We start from the raw sequence: 16,974 nt of genomic DNA, 5'->3' as shown, positions 1-16,974 counted from the left end.
ATTTGAAGGCGTTGAGTCCAAGACTCTCTGACGTTTAGAACATCAAACAAGTATTGTGATATTGTTAATCATTTTGTAGACCAATGTGTCATAAAAAATGCTCTCCTTAATTAAATCCAAGGATTCAATGTCTATCCCCATCCTGATGATGTAATCTTGAAATCAGACTGTCACGCCCTGTAATGGTGTTATTTTAAACACCTCAGTGTAGCAGCTATATCATGCCTTAGCTAAACCTCTACACATCTAATAGGAAGGAGCAAAGAAAAACACCCTGCCACCACTGGGGTTCCATCTAGCGACCCTTTGGACACTATACTGCTCGACTACATGTATAGGGAAATTCCAAGGGTAGAAAGGCGACCTTTACTCTCATTTTCTACACTACTTCCTTCTTCACAAAGTCTTTGACCCCAGAGACAACAACAACCCAGGTTCAATACCGTATTTCACCGCAAATAAGCCCCCCACCCCCACCCCCCACTTTTTCCAATTTGCCATTGGTATTTCCAAGGAAGCATCTTAATCTCCTACAGCTTCTACCCTAGGAGTGGTAGACAGCACTAAATCTGTAATAGATGTTCCTTTTCTTACCACTGACAATCTAAGGAAAGGGTGATGCCATATTATGGCTCATTAACTTTTCCAGATAAATTTAGATATCTACAGACTTTTGTCTGGAATATTAAATCTACATATAAAGATACATTTTGTGTCAAAACAAATAACAAAATTGATTTCAAACAGATTTAATGACCCAGAAAAAGTAGACAATAGCTCTTATCTACATGTCTACACTGTATTGTACAGTGTACAAAACACATACATGTCTACACTGTATTGTACAGTGTACAAAACACATACATGATACATGTATTGTACAGTATACTTAAGTTTGTCTTGTATGACTAGAATGCTATACAGAAAGTGTATGTTTAATTATAACATCAACTTAATTAAAATCTTACAAACAACACTCAGTTTGCTAACATGTCATATTATGTTGATCTATAAAAAATCAGTTAATGCTTACTTCGCATCTGATGACACATTTATTATGATAAGCATTCCATGGCAAAATTTTATATTGTGATATGTCATAGATCACACTACGCATCCAACATTATTCACAAGTAGTTCAACTCAAGTGAATGTATGTAACATAATACATAATGAGCTTACATCTGTGACATGTACAGTGTGAAGAATCCCTTTACATAAGGGAGGTCAACGTAAATAAATTGATCACATGGTCATGTTTCAATGTCATCGTAAGACTTGAGGTAAATAGGTTTGGATTGTTTGATAGCCCTCCGTTGGCCTTTCTTTAACTTAGCACTTAATGGTGGCAGGACACTCTGAGGTATGTTCACCTGAAACAGTAAACATCATCAAATTTATCACTTGTATAATCTAAACTTCAGGATAGCTTTAGTGATATTATTCACCTTCAGGTGTCTTGATGGACTGAAGTAAGTAACCAATATTGTTTAACTGTGATACTGGACTACGGTGTGGCCCTGCGTTACTTTATTTTCGTGATGTATTGTTAAGAGATTATAATTTGTGGCTTTCTTTATAGAATCATTTTGATACATTTTTAAGACAAATGTGTGTGTATTACGACTATATATGGATTGAGAAGACTTCTGTGTGACCCTGTATGACCTTTTTACTTTTGCTTTGGAACCTCAATGAAAAAGGAACAAGAACAACTTACTGGCCTTGGGTAAGGTGTCTTGTAATGAATGGCTGTAAAATAAAAGTCATTACAAAGTTTGACAAATGAAGAACATTTACATAGAGATACTAGAGTGAAATCACTTAACATAAAATTTTCAAGCGGAATGTACAGGTGTAGCTTTTATACACAACCCTCTTAAAACTGAACACATATATACTTGACAAGATACAGGTGTAAAATTTATATGCGCTCTTCTACAAACTAATTATATATGTACCCGACAAAATGCAAGTGTATATTTTATACCCAACCCTCTACACACTGAACATGTCTGTTCCTGACAATGTACAGGTGTAAATTTTATACCCAACCATCTACAAACTGAACACATCTGTTCCTGAAAAATTCAACAGCCATTCTTAGTAATATACCTACCCATTTCTATTCTTGTTTCAGCTTCTTTGATGTGATTTCGAATGGTCTCCTCATCTGAAATCTAAAACACAATTTAACGACTATTGACTATCAGATGAATCAGAACAACAGATATAAGGTCTCTATCACAAACCACTGTGTAGTAATGACACCAGTTAAGTACATTCTTGCATTTGATCACATGATTACTTGTAACAAGAACTGGGAAAATTCCATTCAACAATACCATTACTTCTTGCTCTATTTTTAAACACAGAATGGTATACAAGATAAAGACATTGTCAATCCTTAAAGCATACTATCATGTAGATGTTAACGTCAATAATGATAAGGTATAACACAGGTACTGGCAAACTTTACCAACTTCCACGGAAGAGCAAGTGACTGAACGTTTAAGGCTGGATGACAATATGGAGGATGTGCTGGTGGTAAGAAAGTAAGTTTAACCTTTGATGTGTTCACCCTGAGAGCATGAACCAAAGTAGGATGTCATCATATTGAATACAAACTTTCTAACAGCCTCATTATATTACATCTCTTGATAGAAGTTAATTAGCAAACTTACATTTCTGTTTTTTCGAAACAATTGTTTAGCTTCGTTTAGAATATACTTCTTTTCCATCAAAACATCTTCAGGTTGTGAAGCGTACTTGCCCCAGCCATAAGCCAGTCTCAGGGCACGTTTGTATGCTGCAAGTACCTCTGTCCTTAGGGACATCATGTGATCCTCACTGAAATACCAAAATGTACTATGTAATTATAAATGTAAATTAAGTCTCTACATTTTGCTGCCATAATCAGCTTCTGGTCTTATATAGTTACATCACACCATACCTACTAATTTTCTTCAAACTGCTCATGATAATTCTTTCTAGTACTAGCTAAGAAAAGCTGTTATAAAAAACAAATAATCCTGAGATATATCCTAAATTTAGGTCTGATTTTATCACAGAAAAATATATAAGATTATTGCACAGCAAAACAATAATACTTATACATACATGTACATCTACAGTACCAAGCAATATTCGTGAAGGTCATTTAACAGTAATAACAGTAATTTTCATCAATATGTCAATTTACAGAGTTTTGTCATTAGCCCAGGAAATAGAGGACGATTTTTTTCAAACAATATCCATCAACCGTTTAAATTTAAATTTGGACTGCAAAAACATCTTTAAACTTGTACACTTAATTCATTGACATCAAATAAAATGACATTGAAAATTATGTCTATATTAATTATAGCCTTTAATTATTTTCTTTGAAGGAAAATTATGTATATGCACATGCTAAATGTATGATATCTTGTCTTTTTATCAGAAACTTTTATTACTACATGTCAAAGACATTTGGCAACAGAGGGGAGGTAACTCTAACTTACAGTTGTCAGTGACTGACGAAGTAAGTAGTATTGTTCCTGTGCAACTGTACAAATTGACCTATTTCATTTGGCTCGGTTACCGACACACAAATAAACTTGGCCTTCTACCCGATTAGGACATACTCTGGTTTTCGGTAGACATAGAACCGGTGGTGAACTAATACTGGTGGTTAAGGCACATGCCTATCCAACCGGAAGTTTACAGCAGACAGGAAGTAGAATGTTGCGCATGAGATTAAATTGTGGGTTTCCCAACTTTACAGAAGCTGTCAGTGCTATGCCTACTCCAGAAGTAAAAAAAATCAGATGTTTTTGACGTTCAGCAAATGCCATGGCCAATAGCAGGCTGTCCAATGGTTCTGTAGGCTCCCCACCCAGACTGGGACTTCAAGTACGGAATAATTTACACGTAACTATTCGTAATTCAAAGCGATGTGAAGAGAGGATGTTGATTGAGAGGAAGACGTGGTAATCGTGTTAAAGTGCGATTATCGGTTAATGTTAAATAACATGATAGCTTATTCCTAGATAAGTACACGAAATTACACAGAGAAAATTTCAAATATTCACCAGATCAGTTTTTTCATGTACATACAACAGAGGTCATTATCTATTTCAATGCCTCTGGATCTCCTGGGATGCTGGTCCGAATTCTTCTGACTTGCTATCGACTTGGAGTCGATGAACTTCGGCCCTGTTAGAAGTAAAGGAAAAGGCAACTAGTGGATGGGTCGGCATTAAACGATAAATGTGAAAAGAAGTTGTCATTTTCACATGCATACTGCACATGGATTTTGTATGACATTCTATCAACTTTTTAATATCTGTTTGGAGTTGATGAATGTCACGAGTCTGTACCTATATGGCAATGGGGTAAATAAGCGACCAATGCATGGGTTGACATTCCAACAATAATTATGGAAAGAAATTTTCATTTTCACATGCATATCACACATGGATCAAAAGACCTTTTCTTTATCTACATTATCAGAATGGTTCTGACTTCCAGGATTCAACCCCAGGACCTCTGCCTTACTAGTCTAATGCTCCACCTATCGAGATGGAAATTTCTCACTAACTGAGCAGTAATTAGGACTAGTATCTACCAAGGTTACATACATGGTGTGCATAACATGACAAGGGTGTGGTTAAGTTTGCATGAGAATCCATCAACCCATTAATTGAGTTCACAATCAAGTAATGATATTGTTACTTGACCAATAACCATGTGGTTGAAGGATTCCATAATAAATTTGAAATGATGAATGGGCTTCACACCTGTCAACTCTTTTGAATTAGAAAATACTTGATTTATTAAATCAGCAAAAATCATGCCAGCCATCTAAGTATATTGATGCACCATATTTTGCATGGTGTAGATCTTTTACTTGATTGATGGTTATGTTTTTGACTTCCAAGAAAAGGTTTTCATTCTTGGGTTTAAGGTGAAATGTCCTTTTACTAAATTGCAAAATACCATATTTTTGTCATCCTGGTACTCCAAATGTAATCAGATTTTTTTACTATTATTAGATCAGATGGTGAGCTATTTACATCACCGTCTGTCCTTAAACAATTCCTGTTATCACTATTTCCTTAAGAAATATTGGATGGATCATTTCCAAATTTCTTGCAAAGGTTCCCTTTGATCCCTAGTTTTCCCATTTTGGAACAAATCTGAAAAACAAAATGGTTGATGGACAGCATCTTTGTTTTTGACAGTCATTATTTGTCGCCTTTATTTCTGGAGAAGTACTGGATGACTCTTTCCCTTACTTCATACGTAGGTTCCCCTTGGTCTGTTATACTCTTTAGATTTTTGGACTGATCAGAAAAACAAAATGAGTGAAAAGCTGCCATCTTGGATTTTGTCTGCATAAAATTTGTTATCTGTTTTTTGGGAAGTATTGGATTTCACGTGTATGTTCCCTTGGTTAGTTGTAATGCCAATTTGATTTAGGGAGTGATCAGAAAAGTCCAAAGTGGACTGACAGGTAACTGTTGATTTTGATCACCAAGGTTTGTTATTACCATTTCTTCAGAAGTACTTGATTGATCTTGAACAAACTATGTGTGTAGGTTCCCCTGTTGACTTGGAGCTGATTAGAAAAATTAAGTGGCTGACCAGTGACCATCTTAGATTTGGCATTTTATAATTATCTCTATTTCTTAAGAGGAATTTTCAAATTTCATATAATTTAGAGCAAAAAAAGAAGATGGAAAAGAAAAGAAGGGAGAAAATCCTATTTTTTTGATAAGGATCAAACAATGTAGTACACCATGATCCCTCTGGAATCTCTTGTTTATGATTAATAATTTGTTTTAAGTGACAACAATCATACTTAAAATCTGTGTGTGTTTTATTAGGATCATGCTCTGAGTTGGACGGATGACCTCCCTGTATGTCAGCTGTCTGGGATAGGTTTCTCCACCAATCAGGTCTATCGGGAGGATGGCATCCGACGAGAACTTCATGAGTTTGAGGACAGGAGCTTCCACTTCAAGTTGGTTTATATTATCTAACTTGTAGGAAAAAATGACTTTGTATACGTATAATTATTTGATACTGAATTAAAAACAATATATTGTTGATATTTTGTGTTTAAGGATTTAGAATTACACAGTAGGTTTTCTTGAGTAATGATATATAAGATTCATTCATGTCCTGAATTTGTTATTTGATATTGGTGACTAGCAAAAATGGAGTACCTGAAGAAGCCAGTCTGGACAGCTACTCACAATTTAGATGTAAAGAGTTGGAAAAGCAAAGCTTAGATTTGGTACAGTTTAATTGTTTGTTTTTATCACTGAAAGAGGTCAGATTAAAATTGATTCTGTCTGTGCTCTTGAATTTTGACACGATTGCCTTGCAGACTTGATGATGACTGTTATCTATATGGAGTATTTGATGGTCATGATGGCAGTAAAGCATCAAACTTCACATCTCAGAGGATGCCGGCGGAGTTACTTCTCGGACAGCTCGGTGAAACTACGTCTGATGATGAAATAAAAGAAGTCTTAAACCAGGTATTTCTACTAGTGGCTTTTTTTAGGTTTTTTTTTTTTGTTGTTTTTGTTTTGTTTTGTCGTATTGAGTTTGAAGTTTCTTTTACTGGTAAGTGTTAAATTTGTGTCCGTCTAATTTAACATGAATATGACACTTCTCTTTTTCAGGCATTTATAGCTGTGGAAAAGAGTTTCTTTGAGTCCATTGACCATGTCTTTGCTGAGAAAACTACTATTCAACTGCAACTCCCAGAGGTAAAGCATCTCAATGATTTTTATTGCATGAGATTGCATGGTATCCTGATGGTGTGTGTTGACAAATACCATTTCATGAATACATGTATGTTTTAGTTGTCGGGAGCAAAAAAAAAAAAAAAAAAAAAAGAGAGATGGGAAAGTAGGGCAAGCCATTAATAAAACAAGAGTACCAAGATGGGCAACCCTGGAATAGCAAAATTTACTATGGACAGACGAACAGACAGACAATACCATACCATGATATGGCCCGTTGTAGGACAGGTGCTAGTATCCCCCTACCGAAATGGCACAGGTAACAACACTATAAAAGCACTCATATTCTTTCAATTGATCTAATGTCCATCACTCCCTTGCCATGGTAATCTTTCACCTGTCTTTCCTATCCTTCGTGCAGGACTGATCACCTTGTCATCTAGGTTGGGGGACCCCAGTACAGAGACTAACTGCCATTATATTGAAAACAAAATTAAAAGTATATAGTTTGATGGGTAGACACAGCCATCCACTTGAGGCTGGTCCTTAGGTAGACGTGAATGAAAACACTTAATCCACGTTCACATAGATTATACATATTTCACATTTAAACGCTACATAAAATACAATAAACACTAATTTTCATCAACACATAGAATATATCCACATACATAACATAGATGTATACAAACATGTATACAAGCACTAACCAACACTTAACTTCACACTCACACACACCCTCAGACACATCCCCAATTACTCACACATAATTTGTGTACATTGTGAACTTCACACTCACACACACCCTCAGACACATCCCCACTTACTCACACATAGTTTGTGTACATTGTGAACTTCACACTCACACACACCCTCAGACACATCCCCACTTACTCACACATAGTTTGTGTACATTGTGAACTTCACACTCACACACACCCTCAGACACATCCCCACTTACTCACACATAATTTGTGTACATTGTGAACTTCACACTCACACACACCCTCAGACACATCCCCACTTACTCACACATAATTTGTGTACATTGTGAACTTCACACTCACACACACCCTCAGACACACCCTCACACATAGACACATCACCCACTTACTCACACATAATTTGTGTACATTGTGAACTTCACACTCACACACACCCTCAGACACATCCCCACTTACTCACACATAATTTGTGTACATTGTGAACTTCACACTCACACGCACCCTCAGACACATCCCCACTTACTCACACATAATTTGTGTACATTGTGAACTTCACACTCACACACACCCTCAGACACATCCCCACTTACTCACACATAATTTGTGTACATTGTGAACTTCACACTCACACACACCCTCAGACACATCCCCACTTACTCACACATAATTTGTGTACATTGTGAACAAACCTGAATCATTATAGATATTAACACTTTCATTTATTATTGCTACAAACACTGTGACCTGGAAAATAGGAATAACCTTGCACGCCTCCTCCATACAACGGTACCAAATGCATTAGAAATTTCATTCTTACGTACACAAAAGTGTATATATTAACTCACACATATATATACATATATGACTCTTGCCTTGATAAATTTCCAGTGTACAGTGATACAAGGCATATAAAGTACAGCAGTAGATAGAATAACCATTTACTTTACTTATGTATGGACAGTTTTAAGTCAGCACATGGAACTGCAACAGGTAAAGGTCGCATACTACATGCGAGTGCTGTGCAGTGCACGTGTTACCGTTACTTGATTGACTCGGGCAAACACACCGAAACACTGTCTTGAAGAACTGATCCAGAGGCTGTGGATGTTGGAATGATGTCAGTACTGAGTGAGGCTTTAGTTATGAATATTCTTTTCAGAGTGTTCTGGAAATTCAACATAGCCTTACACAGCTTTTGAGGGTCAGTTTACCTCTTGAAACGGACATGAACAGTCACTTTATTGTTCTGAACTTTACCAATGGTATAGCTGCTGGACAAGTTCCTTTATGACAAAGACACCCCAATCTCCCGACATATATATAGCAGGATTAGTATTGAACTCCCGAATATGACCAGACATAGGAACTAATGTGAGAGTCCTGTTTATTAATAACTTACTGTAGGGTTGTCAAAGCCTCTTCTATCCTGTTGTTCACAACTGAATTAAGGAGAGAAATATCTGAGAGGGCCTGAGTTAAGGACAGAAATATCTGAGAGGGCCTGAGTTAAGGACAGAAATATCTGAGAGGGCCTGAGTTAAGGACAGAAATATCTGAGAGGGCCTGAATGACAACACTATCAGTAGCTGGCTTGTTGTGAAAGTGGGAGCCAAGGTTTCTGCGAAGTTTCGACATGACGGATGTAGCTGCATCAGATGACGTGTCAGATGGGTAGGAATTGAAACAGTCAGGTGTGAAAATGGATGGGGGGAGTCTTTGTTTTCTGTATTCAACCCATCGGTGGGGGACAGTGGACAACTCATCATTTTTTTTTCTGAAATAAAGGGTCTGGTATTGACCTTAACAGATTGGTGAAGATCATAGCTTGTTCAGAAGTTATAGAGCAGGAATTGAGGTAGAGGTTCTTGGGCAAGTATGTGAGTGAGGGTACATTATACCAGTATGTAGACTTTGTATAGAATCCAGGTACATGTAAACACTTGCACTGGTCACAGCAAAACAACTATTGAAGCCACAAAACACTGAAGTTGTCCAGTCAGTATATGAATTTTTGTCTTCATTAGTCACATATACATCATTGGTATCAACACTTTCAATTCAGTATATCCTAAAAAATAGATAATTATAAAGATATTCACCACTCGTGAAATACTACTCACCTTCACTTGACCATCACGTGATTTCAGTCCCATGGTAGCAGCTTATATACATTAAGGTTTGAGAAAGTTAACCAAACTCATTTGTTAGTGGTTAAAGACCTCTTGTTATTTGTTTCTGTGTCTGATAATAAACCCACTCGTGTATATTGCTGCTCAGCAAAATAACAAACAATACTGTTTCATTGTCCTATAATTATACAAGAGTCTGTTAGCAGCACACTTGGATTAAACAATTTCTTTGTTTGGGACCATTTTAAAGAGAAGGATATTAAAAGAATTGAGACTCTATGATATAGAGAAAGCAATAATTTACAGAGAATAAATGATCTACCCTACCAGGACAGACTTCAAGAACTAAAACTTGTAACTTTATTTTACAGAAGGGCAAGAGGGGATGGGATAGCTCTTTATAAGACAATACATACATTATACAATAAAACATCTTGCAGTTTTGTAAAATTATGGAGAGATGTGACATCAAGGCACAGCAACAAAAGAAATGTCAAAATGATTTTTCCATAAAAAATGTAGGACATCCCTGAATTTTACTGTTAGATATACAACATTTTAGGATAGTTTTCCAGTAAATATAAAGCTGAAAATGAAATGTATCATATTGTCAGCCATGAGGGAGATACATTAATGTCATACAGAGAAAACTATCTTTTTCTTGTTCATAATTTCATCTTGTTCCAACTAGATTCTTCAACAGGACTGAATTACCTCCCTTGTGCTTTGTTCAGTATCCGATTCTGGAGGGATGAATTGATATAAACAGTCAGATATTGAACATAACAAAGATGTAAATTGAACTTGACACTGCTAAAGTATTTTATTGATGATATGAAGCAGTATTGCATATAAAAACCAATTATTCCACTTTATATTATGGTGGTGTAATACAGGGTCTGGACCACTATGTATTACACATACTATTCCATTAAGTGTTTTGTTGGTGTATATCAGGATCTGGACCCATTTTTTATAGCATGGATTATTCCATTAAGTATTACGATGGTATATTTCAGGGTCTGGACCACTATATATGACATGAGCTATTCCATTAAGAGTTATGATGGTATATTTCAGGGCCTGGACCACTATATATGACATGAGCTATTCCATTAAGAGTAATGATGGTATATTTCAGGGCCTGGACCACTATATATGACATGAGCTATTCCATTAAGAGTTATGATGGTATATTTCAGGATCTGGACCCATTTTTTATAGCATGGATTATTCCATTAAGTATTACGATGGTATATTTCAGGGTCTGGACCACTATATATGACATGAGCTATTCCATTAAGAGTTATGTAGGTATATTTCAGGATCTGGACCCATTTTTTATAGCATGGACTATTCCATTAAGTATTACGATGGTATATTTCAGGGTCTGGACCACTATATATGACATGAGCTATTCCATTAAGAGTTATGATGGTATATTTCAGGGCCTGGACCACTATATATGACATGAGCTATTCCATTAAGAGTTATGATGGTATATTTCAGGGCCTGGACCACTATATATGACATGAGCTATTCCATTAAGAGTTATGATGGTATATTTCAGGGTCTGGACCACTATATATGACATGAGCTATTCCATTAAGAGTTATGATGGTATATTTCAGGGCCTGGACCACTATATATGACATGAGCTATTCCATTAAGAGTTATGATGGTATATTTCAGGGCCTGGACCACTATATATGACATGAGCTATTCCATTAAGAGTTATGATGGTATATTTCAGGGCCTGGACCACTATATATGACATGAGCTATTCCATTAAGAGTTATGATGGTATATTCAGGGCCTGGACCACTATATATGACATGAGCTATTCCATTAAGAGTTATGATGGTATATTTCAGGGCCTGGACCACTATATATGACATGAGCTATTCCATTAAGAGTTATGATGGTATATTTCAGGGCCTGGACCACTATATATGACATGAGCTATTCCATTAAGAGTTATGATGGTATATTTCAGGGCCTGGACCACTATATATGACATGAGCTATTCCATTAAGAGTTATGATGGTATATTTCAGGGCCTGGACCACTATGATGCCTGTAGACAGTACCCAGATATCATGAATAAGCTTAATGAACTGGAGAGAAACATAACTGGTGGTACCACAGCTACTGTAGCTCTTATCTGCCACAACAAACTGTACGTGGCAAATGTCGGTAAGTACACACTAGAACAGCATAGGATGTTTTGGCAAATATGATCAAAATAGGGAACCCTTTTCTGACAGGTGTTGCCAATGAATTGAAAGATATACATGTGTCCTCCAGTCGTTATAACTTGGATAGATGTATTAAACCAAATTTTTTTTTTTAGTTGTATTATGAGAAGATGAAGGTCTTGTTTGCTTTTTGTAAACTTGTTTGATCCAGAGTTATGGTTCATTTTCAGAGCTTGATTACATAATGAAGTAAATTTCAAATGCTAATCAGTATAACTCATCTTTTAATTCACGTGGTTCAAAGGGCTATCTGGTGTCAATTTTTCCTTGAAACAACTCGATAACCAATGTACCAAATGTTTTAATGTTTTAATGTTTGATGGATATGTCCCTAGGATAAAGCCTGACCTTTATTCAAGGTCACAGTGGTCAGATTTGTTATTACCTTTAAATTATGACTTCTCATGAACTGAAAAGCCCAGAGGTAGAAATTTGGCAGGTATGTTTGTAGGGTGACGCTAGACAAAATTTGCGAAAAGAAACAATCTTGACCAAGGTCACAGAGGTAAAATTTGTTAAAACCTTTAAAAAACTTCTTCAGTACTCCAATTGCCCAATATCATAAATTTAACTTTCTTGTACACATTGATTCATACAACCTTTCTGACAATTGTTAATTAGTACAAATGATATTTAGCAGTAACATACTGCTTCTAAGTTGGTGTACTACATAACTTCTAGCCTTATTTATTCTCAGATTACCATTAAGGCCCATTTACCTTCTGCTTTTTCATTTACATAATGATTTTTATACCCACTTTTTAAGTTTGTCAATTGAATTTGAAAAAAAAGATATGTACCAGGTGAGTGCTGCAAGCCCATTAGGCCTCTTGTTCAAATTTTGATTTGGATAATGGAGGAAGAATGTACCTGCAAACTGTATCTCTCAATGCTTATACACATTTTGGTGTGTATCTATTTATTCTCTGATATCTCTTTCACACTTAAAAATTGAATTGTTTTTGTAGGTGACTCTCGTGCACTGTTGTGTACGACAGATGATGAAGGCATGCTGAGGGTAATGCAGCTTTCTGTTGATCATTCACTGTTGAATGAAGAAGAGTTGAATCGCCTTGCTCAGCTTGGTCTGGACATAGAACAACTAAAACAATGTCGACATGTGGGTAGCTCTGACAGCACACGTTGTATAGGTGACTACCACGTCAAAGGAGGCTATAAAGACATAGATATACTCAGGTATGTATCTGGTACTCACTGAACCATTACATGTTGTTTAAACTAAAGACATAGATATACTCAGGTGTGTATCTGGTACTCACTGAACCATTACATGTTGTGTTAACTAAACACATAGATATACTCAGGTATGTATCTTGTACTCAGGGAACCATTAAATATTGTCTTAACTAAAGACATAGATATACTCAGGTATGTATCTGGTTCTCAGGGAACCATTACATGTTGTTTAACTAAAGACATAGATATACTCAGGTATGTATCTGGTACTCACTGAACCATTACATGTTGTTTAAACTAAAGACATAGATATACTCAGGTATGTATCTGGTACTCACTGAACCATGACATGTTGTGTTAACTAAGGCCATAGATATACTCAGGTGTGTATCTGGTACTCACTGAACCATTACATGTTGTGTTAACTAAACACATAGATATACTCAGGTATGTATCTTGTACTCAGGGAACCATTAAATATTGTCTTAACTAAAGACATAGATATACTCAGGTATGTATCTGGTTCTCAGGGAACCATTACATGTTGTTTAAACTAAAGACATAGATATACTCAGGTATGTATCTGGTACTCACTGAACCATTACATGTTGTTTAAACTAAAGACATAGATATACTCAGGTATGTATCTGGTACTCACTGAACCATGACATGTTGTGTTAACTAAGGCCATAGATATACTCAGGTGTGTATCTGGTACTCACTGAACCATTACATGTTGTGTTAACTAAACACATAGATATACTCAGGTATGTATCTTGTACTCAGGGAACCATTAAATATTGTCTTAACTAAAGACATAGATATACTCAGGTATGTATCTGGTTCTCAGGGAACCATTACATGTTGTTTAAACTAAAGACATAGATATACTCAGGTATGTATCTGGTACTCACTGAACCATTACATGTTGTCTTAACTAAAGACATAGATATACTCAGGTGTGTATCTGGTACTCACTGAACCATTACATGTTGTGTTAACTAAACACATAGATATACTCAGGTATGTATCTGGTACTCAGGGAACCAGTACAAGTTGTGTTAACTAAAGACATGGATATACTCAGGTATGTATCTGGTACTCAGGGAACCAGTACAAGTTGTGTTAACTAAAGACATAGATATACTCAGGTATGTATCTGGTACTCAGGGAACCATGTTGTGTTAACTAAAGATATATATATACTCAGGTATGTATCTGGTACTCACTGAACCAGTACAAGTTGTGTTAACTAAAAAACATTGTTTGATTTGTAGATTATTAAATGCTTTATTCAGGAACTTAATCTGAGATCCACCTGTAAACATAGCTCTTCAATTTATAGTCTATGGTATTCCTGTATAGTTCTGTCATTAATTATTATATCATGCTGATCAAGATGTTTTTTTTATTTCTTTGAAAGGAGTGCGGTACGAGAGCCGGTAATAGCTGATCCCTATGTCCATGGTGGGATCAACATTGACAGCTCAAGTTGTTTCCTTATTCTCATGTCTGATGGTCTATATCAAGCCTTACAAGATGCTAAGGGGTGTGATCGTGTCAATGTGGAAGTAGCACGAATGGTGGCGGAGGAGTTTTCTGTTCAGTCTACATTAAATGGGGTAGCTCAGGCAGTTGTAGATAAAGTTGCACGCATACATCACGATACCTATTTAACAATTCCTGAAAAAAAGCAGCTGTGTCAAAAACGTGGAGACATTACCTTGTTGGTGAGAAATTTCAACTATCCCTTAGCCAATGCAGGAAGCCCAGCAGGAAGTGCATCTTATCATCCAGTATCCATACCCTTTTATCAGGGGCGGGCAAACAGCCAGCCCCCTGTGTCAGTCCCAAACTATCTTCCAGTTACCACTACACCAACTTCTGATTTAGACATGATGTCCTTCACATCACCCCAGACACCTACTGCCGCGGGTACACCAGGTAAAGATACTCTGACCTCGGAGTCCAGTAGAAGTGAAAGTGGTCAGTCGACACTTAATACCTACGCTAGTACAAACTCTACCAGTACAAACTCCACCCAGAGTAGTGGAGAGACACGATTTCCCAGTCGTTATTATCACACTACCAAGCTGGACTTGGATGCAGATGGTAAAATAGAGGCTTACATAGATTTCTCTGAATTTTATCGAGCTATTGATGAACTAACAGAAGCACAGAGAGAATCGCTCAATGCGGAAACAAAACCTAAATCACCATATGAGCCCATCACAGAGGAAACTGAATCGTTTGTACCTGAAAACTGAGTTTTTTGGATCCATATATTGTGAATCACTCCATGATGTTCTGTATGTGCTGTTTTGACAACAATGTTTGTTATTTAATTGTACTTCATTAATGCCTAATCAGTGTTTCAGTATGGAAACAATCACCCAACAATGATACTATTTATTGCAGTGTGTTTAGTCTAGTATCATGTGACCCATGTTTTGAATGTTCTTATTTTAGTAATCAAATACAAATGCTTGAACAATGTTTAATACAACTTCAACTGTAGAAAATCGGTTTTAATTATTTTTTTGAGAGCTGAGTCTGACAGATTATGCAATTTAATCTTAAAATTTAATATCAGAGTTTGTATTAGAAAACAACTATATTTTTATATGCATTACAGATGGAAAGCTCAATATGTTTTGTTACAATGATACTTGACTGTATACATATAAGTATACATAACTTTGCCAGTGTATAACAAATCAACCTGTACTAGGAGATTGTGCTAGAAATCACTCCTTTTATATATGATTATACATGCGTTGTGTATAAAGTAAAACTTTGATTTGTACATTGTTGTTGTTTTTGTGGGTCTAATTCACTGGTACAATTGATCCTAGCTTAGATCAGGGGAAAAATTAGTCTTCAGATAGATGTCCGAGTTAGATTGTCAAAATCAAGATGAATTATAAAACAAATGATCAAAATATTGCTTTTCATATAATAACTTCCTATGGTCCAATTCAATCAAACTTTGATAAACTATTTCTTATTATGGAATACTTGCGTTAATGTATACAGTGTCAAAGGTCAGGGTCACTGTTACTGGAGGGTTTGATTTTGTTATACGTGGAGAAACCTTAAAAATCAAACATTTCCAAAATACTGTTAAAGAATGATTTTTTTCAAGGACTTTTCAAGTCTCCAGTACTGACTGATATTGGCTGTGCTAAGTAGGGCCAAGACCCAGAAATTAGAGGTTGAGATTATTGTTGCTGTAAATTCATTTTGTAGAACAACTCAAGTTTTTCTGTAGCCAATCTTAATCAAACTTGATGCAATGCCACTTAACCAAAAGTGCTTGTTTGAGATAGATTGCCATTCAGGTTCAAAGGTCAAAGTTCACTGTAACTATAAGTTATAATCAGTTTCTGTGTGATAACTTGAGTTTGCTTTGCCCAATCTAAATCAAACTTCATACAATGCTTCCTTACCAAAAGTGCTTGTTTGGGATACTGCTTATTATATCCCAAGTTTTAGGGTCAAGGTCACTGTTATTGTAAATAAAACAATCAGACTGTTGAATGTATTTGTTAGTATGGGTTTTTTTCCATGAGGCTCTTTCTTGACTTTTGTGGCAGAGTGTACTGAAGGACTTGTCAACAATCTGTCAGTCTGGGGTGTGTCTAAGGCTGGGGGCTTATTTTATTTAATAGTAAAGTTACAGAAACAAATGAGGTGTCATTCTACAGTGAATCAACAAAAAAGGCCTTTAAATCCCCATGGTTCTTTAATGGTGTCTATGGAACTGTATTGTAGAAACTGTATATTTCTGTATTGCCAATATTTCTTGTCAAATTCCTAAATCTTGTACCACTATGTCATAGATAATGCAGAAGTGTACATTCTGGAGGGAACTTGTCCAAGATATCAGCAGACTAAATGTCATGAAGGGAACTTGTCCAAGATA

The 16,974-nt window shown here is 36.1% G+C and overlaps 2 protein-coding genes across 5 annotated transcripts in view; one reads left to right on the top strand and one right to left on the bottom strand.

Annotated features, from left to right (window-relative positions):
* The window catches only part of LOC132559036 (TGF-beta-activated kinase 1 and MAP3K7-binding protein 1-like), a 34,191-nt gene extending 18,336 nt beyond the window's left edge, over positions 1 to 15,855 (top strand). Inside the window, exons 2-9 of one of the 3 annotated variants that reach the window (XM_060223641.1) lie at positions 2,463 to 2,555; positions 3,767 to 3,912; positions 5,871 to 6,007; positions 6,377 to 6,530; positions 6,678 to 6,764; positions 11,652 to 11,790; positions 12,821 to 13,049; positions 14,473 to 15,855. In XM_060223641.1, coding sequence (XP_060079624.1) covers positions 3,835 to 3,912; positions 5,871 to 6,007; positions 6,377 to 6,530; positions 6,678 to 6,764; positions 11,652 to 11,790; positions 12,821 to 13,049; positions 14,473 to 15,316 — 1,668 coding nt within the window. In that variant the 5' untranslated portion in view covers positions 2,463 to 2,555; positions 3,767 to 3,834 and the 3' untranslated portion in view covers positions 15,317 to 15,855. The remainder of the gene's footprint in view (positions 1 to 2,462; positions 2,556 to 3,766; positions 3,913 to 5,870; positions 6,008 to 6,376; positions 6,531 to 6,677; positions 6,765 to 11,651; positions 11,791 to 12,820; positions 13,050 to 14,472) is intronic. The other 2 variants (XM_060223643.1, XM_060223642.1) reach the window with 2 other exon arrangements.
* LOC132559038 (LYR motif-containing protein 1-like) lies at positions 734 to 3,693 on the bottom strand. 2 transcript variants are annotated; one of them, XM_060223645.1, is made up of 5 exons: positions 3,504 to 3,693; positions 2,685 to 2,850; positions 2,120 to 2,180; positions 1,721 to 1,752; positions 734 to 1,373 (listed from the first exon to the last, which is right to left on the bottom strand). In XM_060223645.1, exons 2-5 carry the CDS (start codon positions 2,838 to 2,840, stop codon positions 1,254 to 1,256), a joined length of 369 nt encoding a protein of 122 aa, XP_060079628.1. In that variant the 5' UTR covers positions 2,841 to 2,850; positions 3,504 to 3,693; the 3' UTR covers positions 734 to 1,253. The 2 variants fall into 2 exon arrangements, with proteins under 2 accessions (XP_060079628.1, XP_060079629.1); XM_060223646.1 differs by having other exon boundaries at positions 3,627 to 3,687.
* Positions 15,856 to 16,974: the final 1,119 nt, after the last annotated feature.

The sequence above is a fragment of the Ylistrum balloti genome, unplaced genomic scaffold (assembly GCF_031769215.1).
Source record: "Ylistrum balloti isolate Yb309-2 unplaced genomic scaffold, AGI_CSIRO_Ybal_v1 Utg370844, whole genome shotgun sequence".
Taxonomy (NCBI): domain Eukaryota; kingdom Metazoa; phylum Mollusca; class Bivalvia; order Pectinida; family Pectinidae; genus Ylistrum; species Ylistrum balloti.
This window is presented reverse-complemented; position numbering and strand designations above follow the sequence as displayed.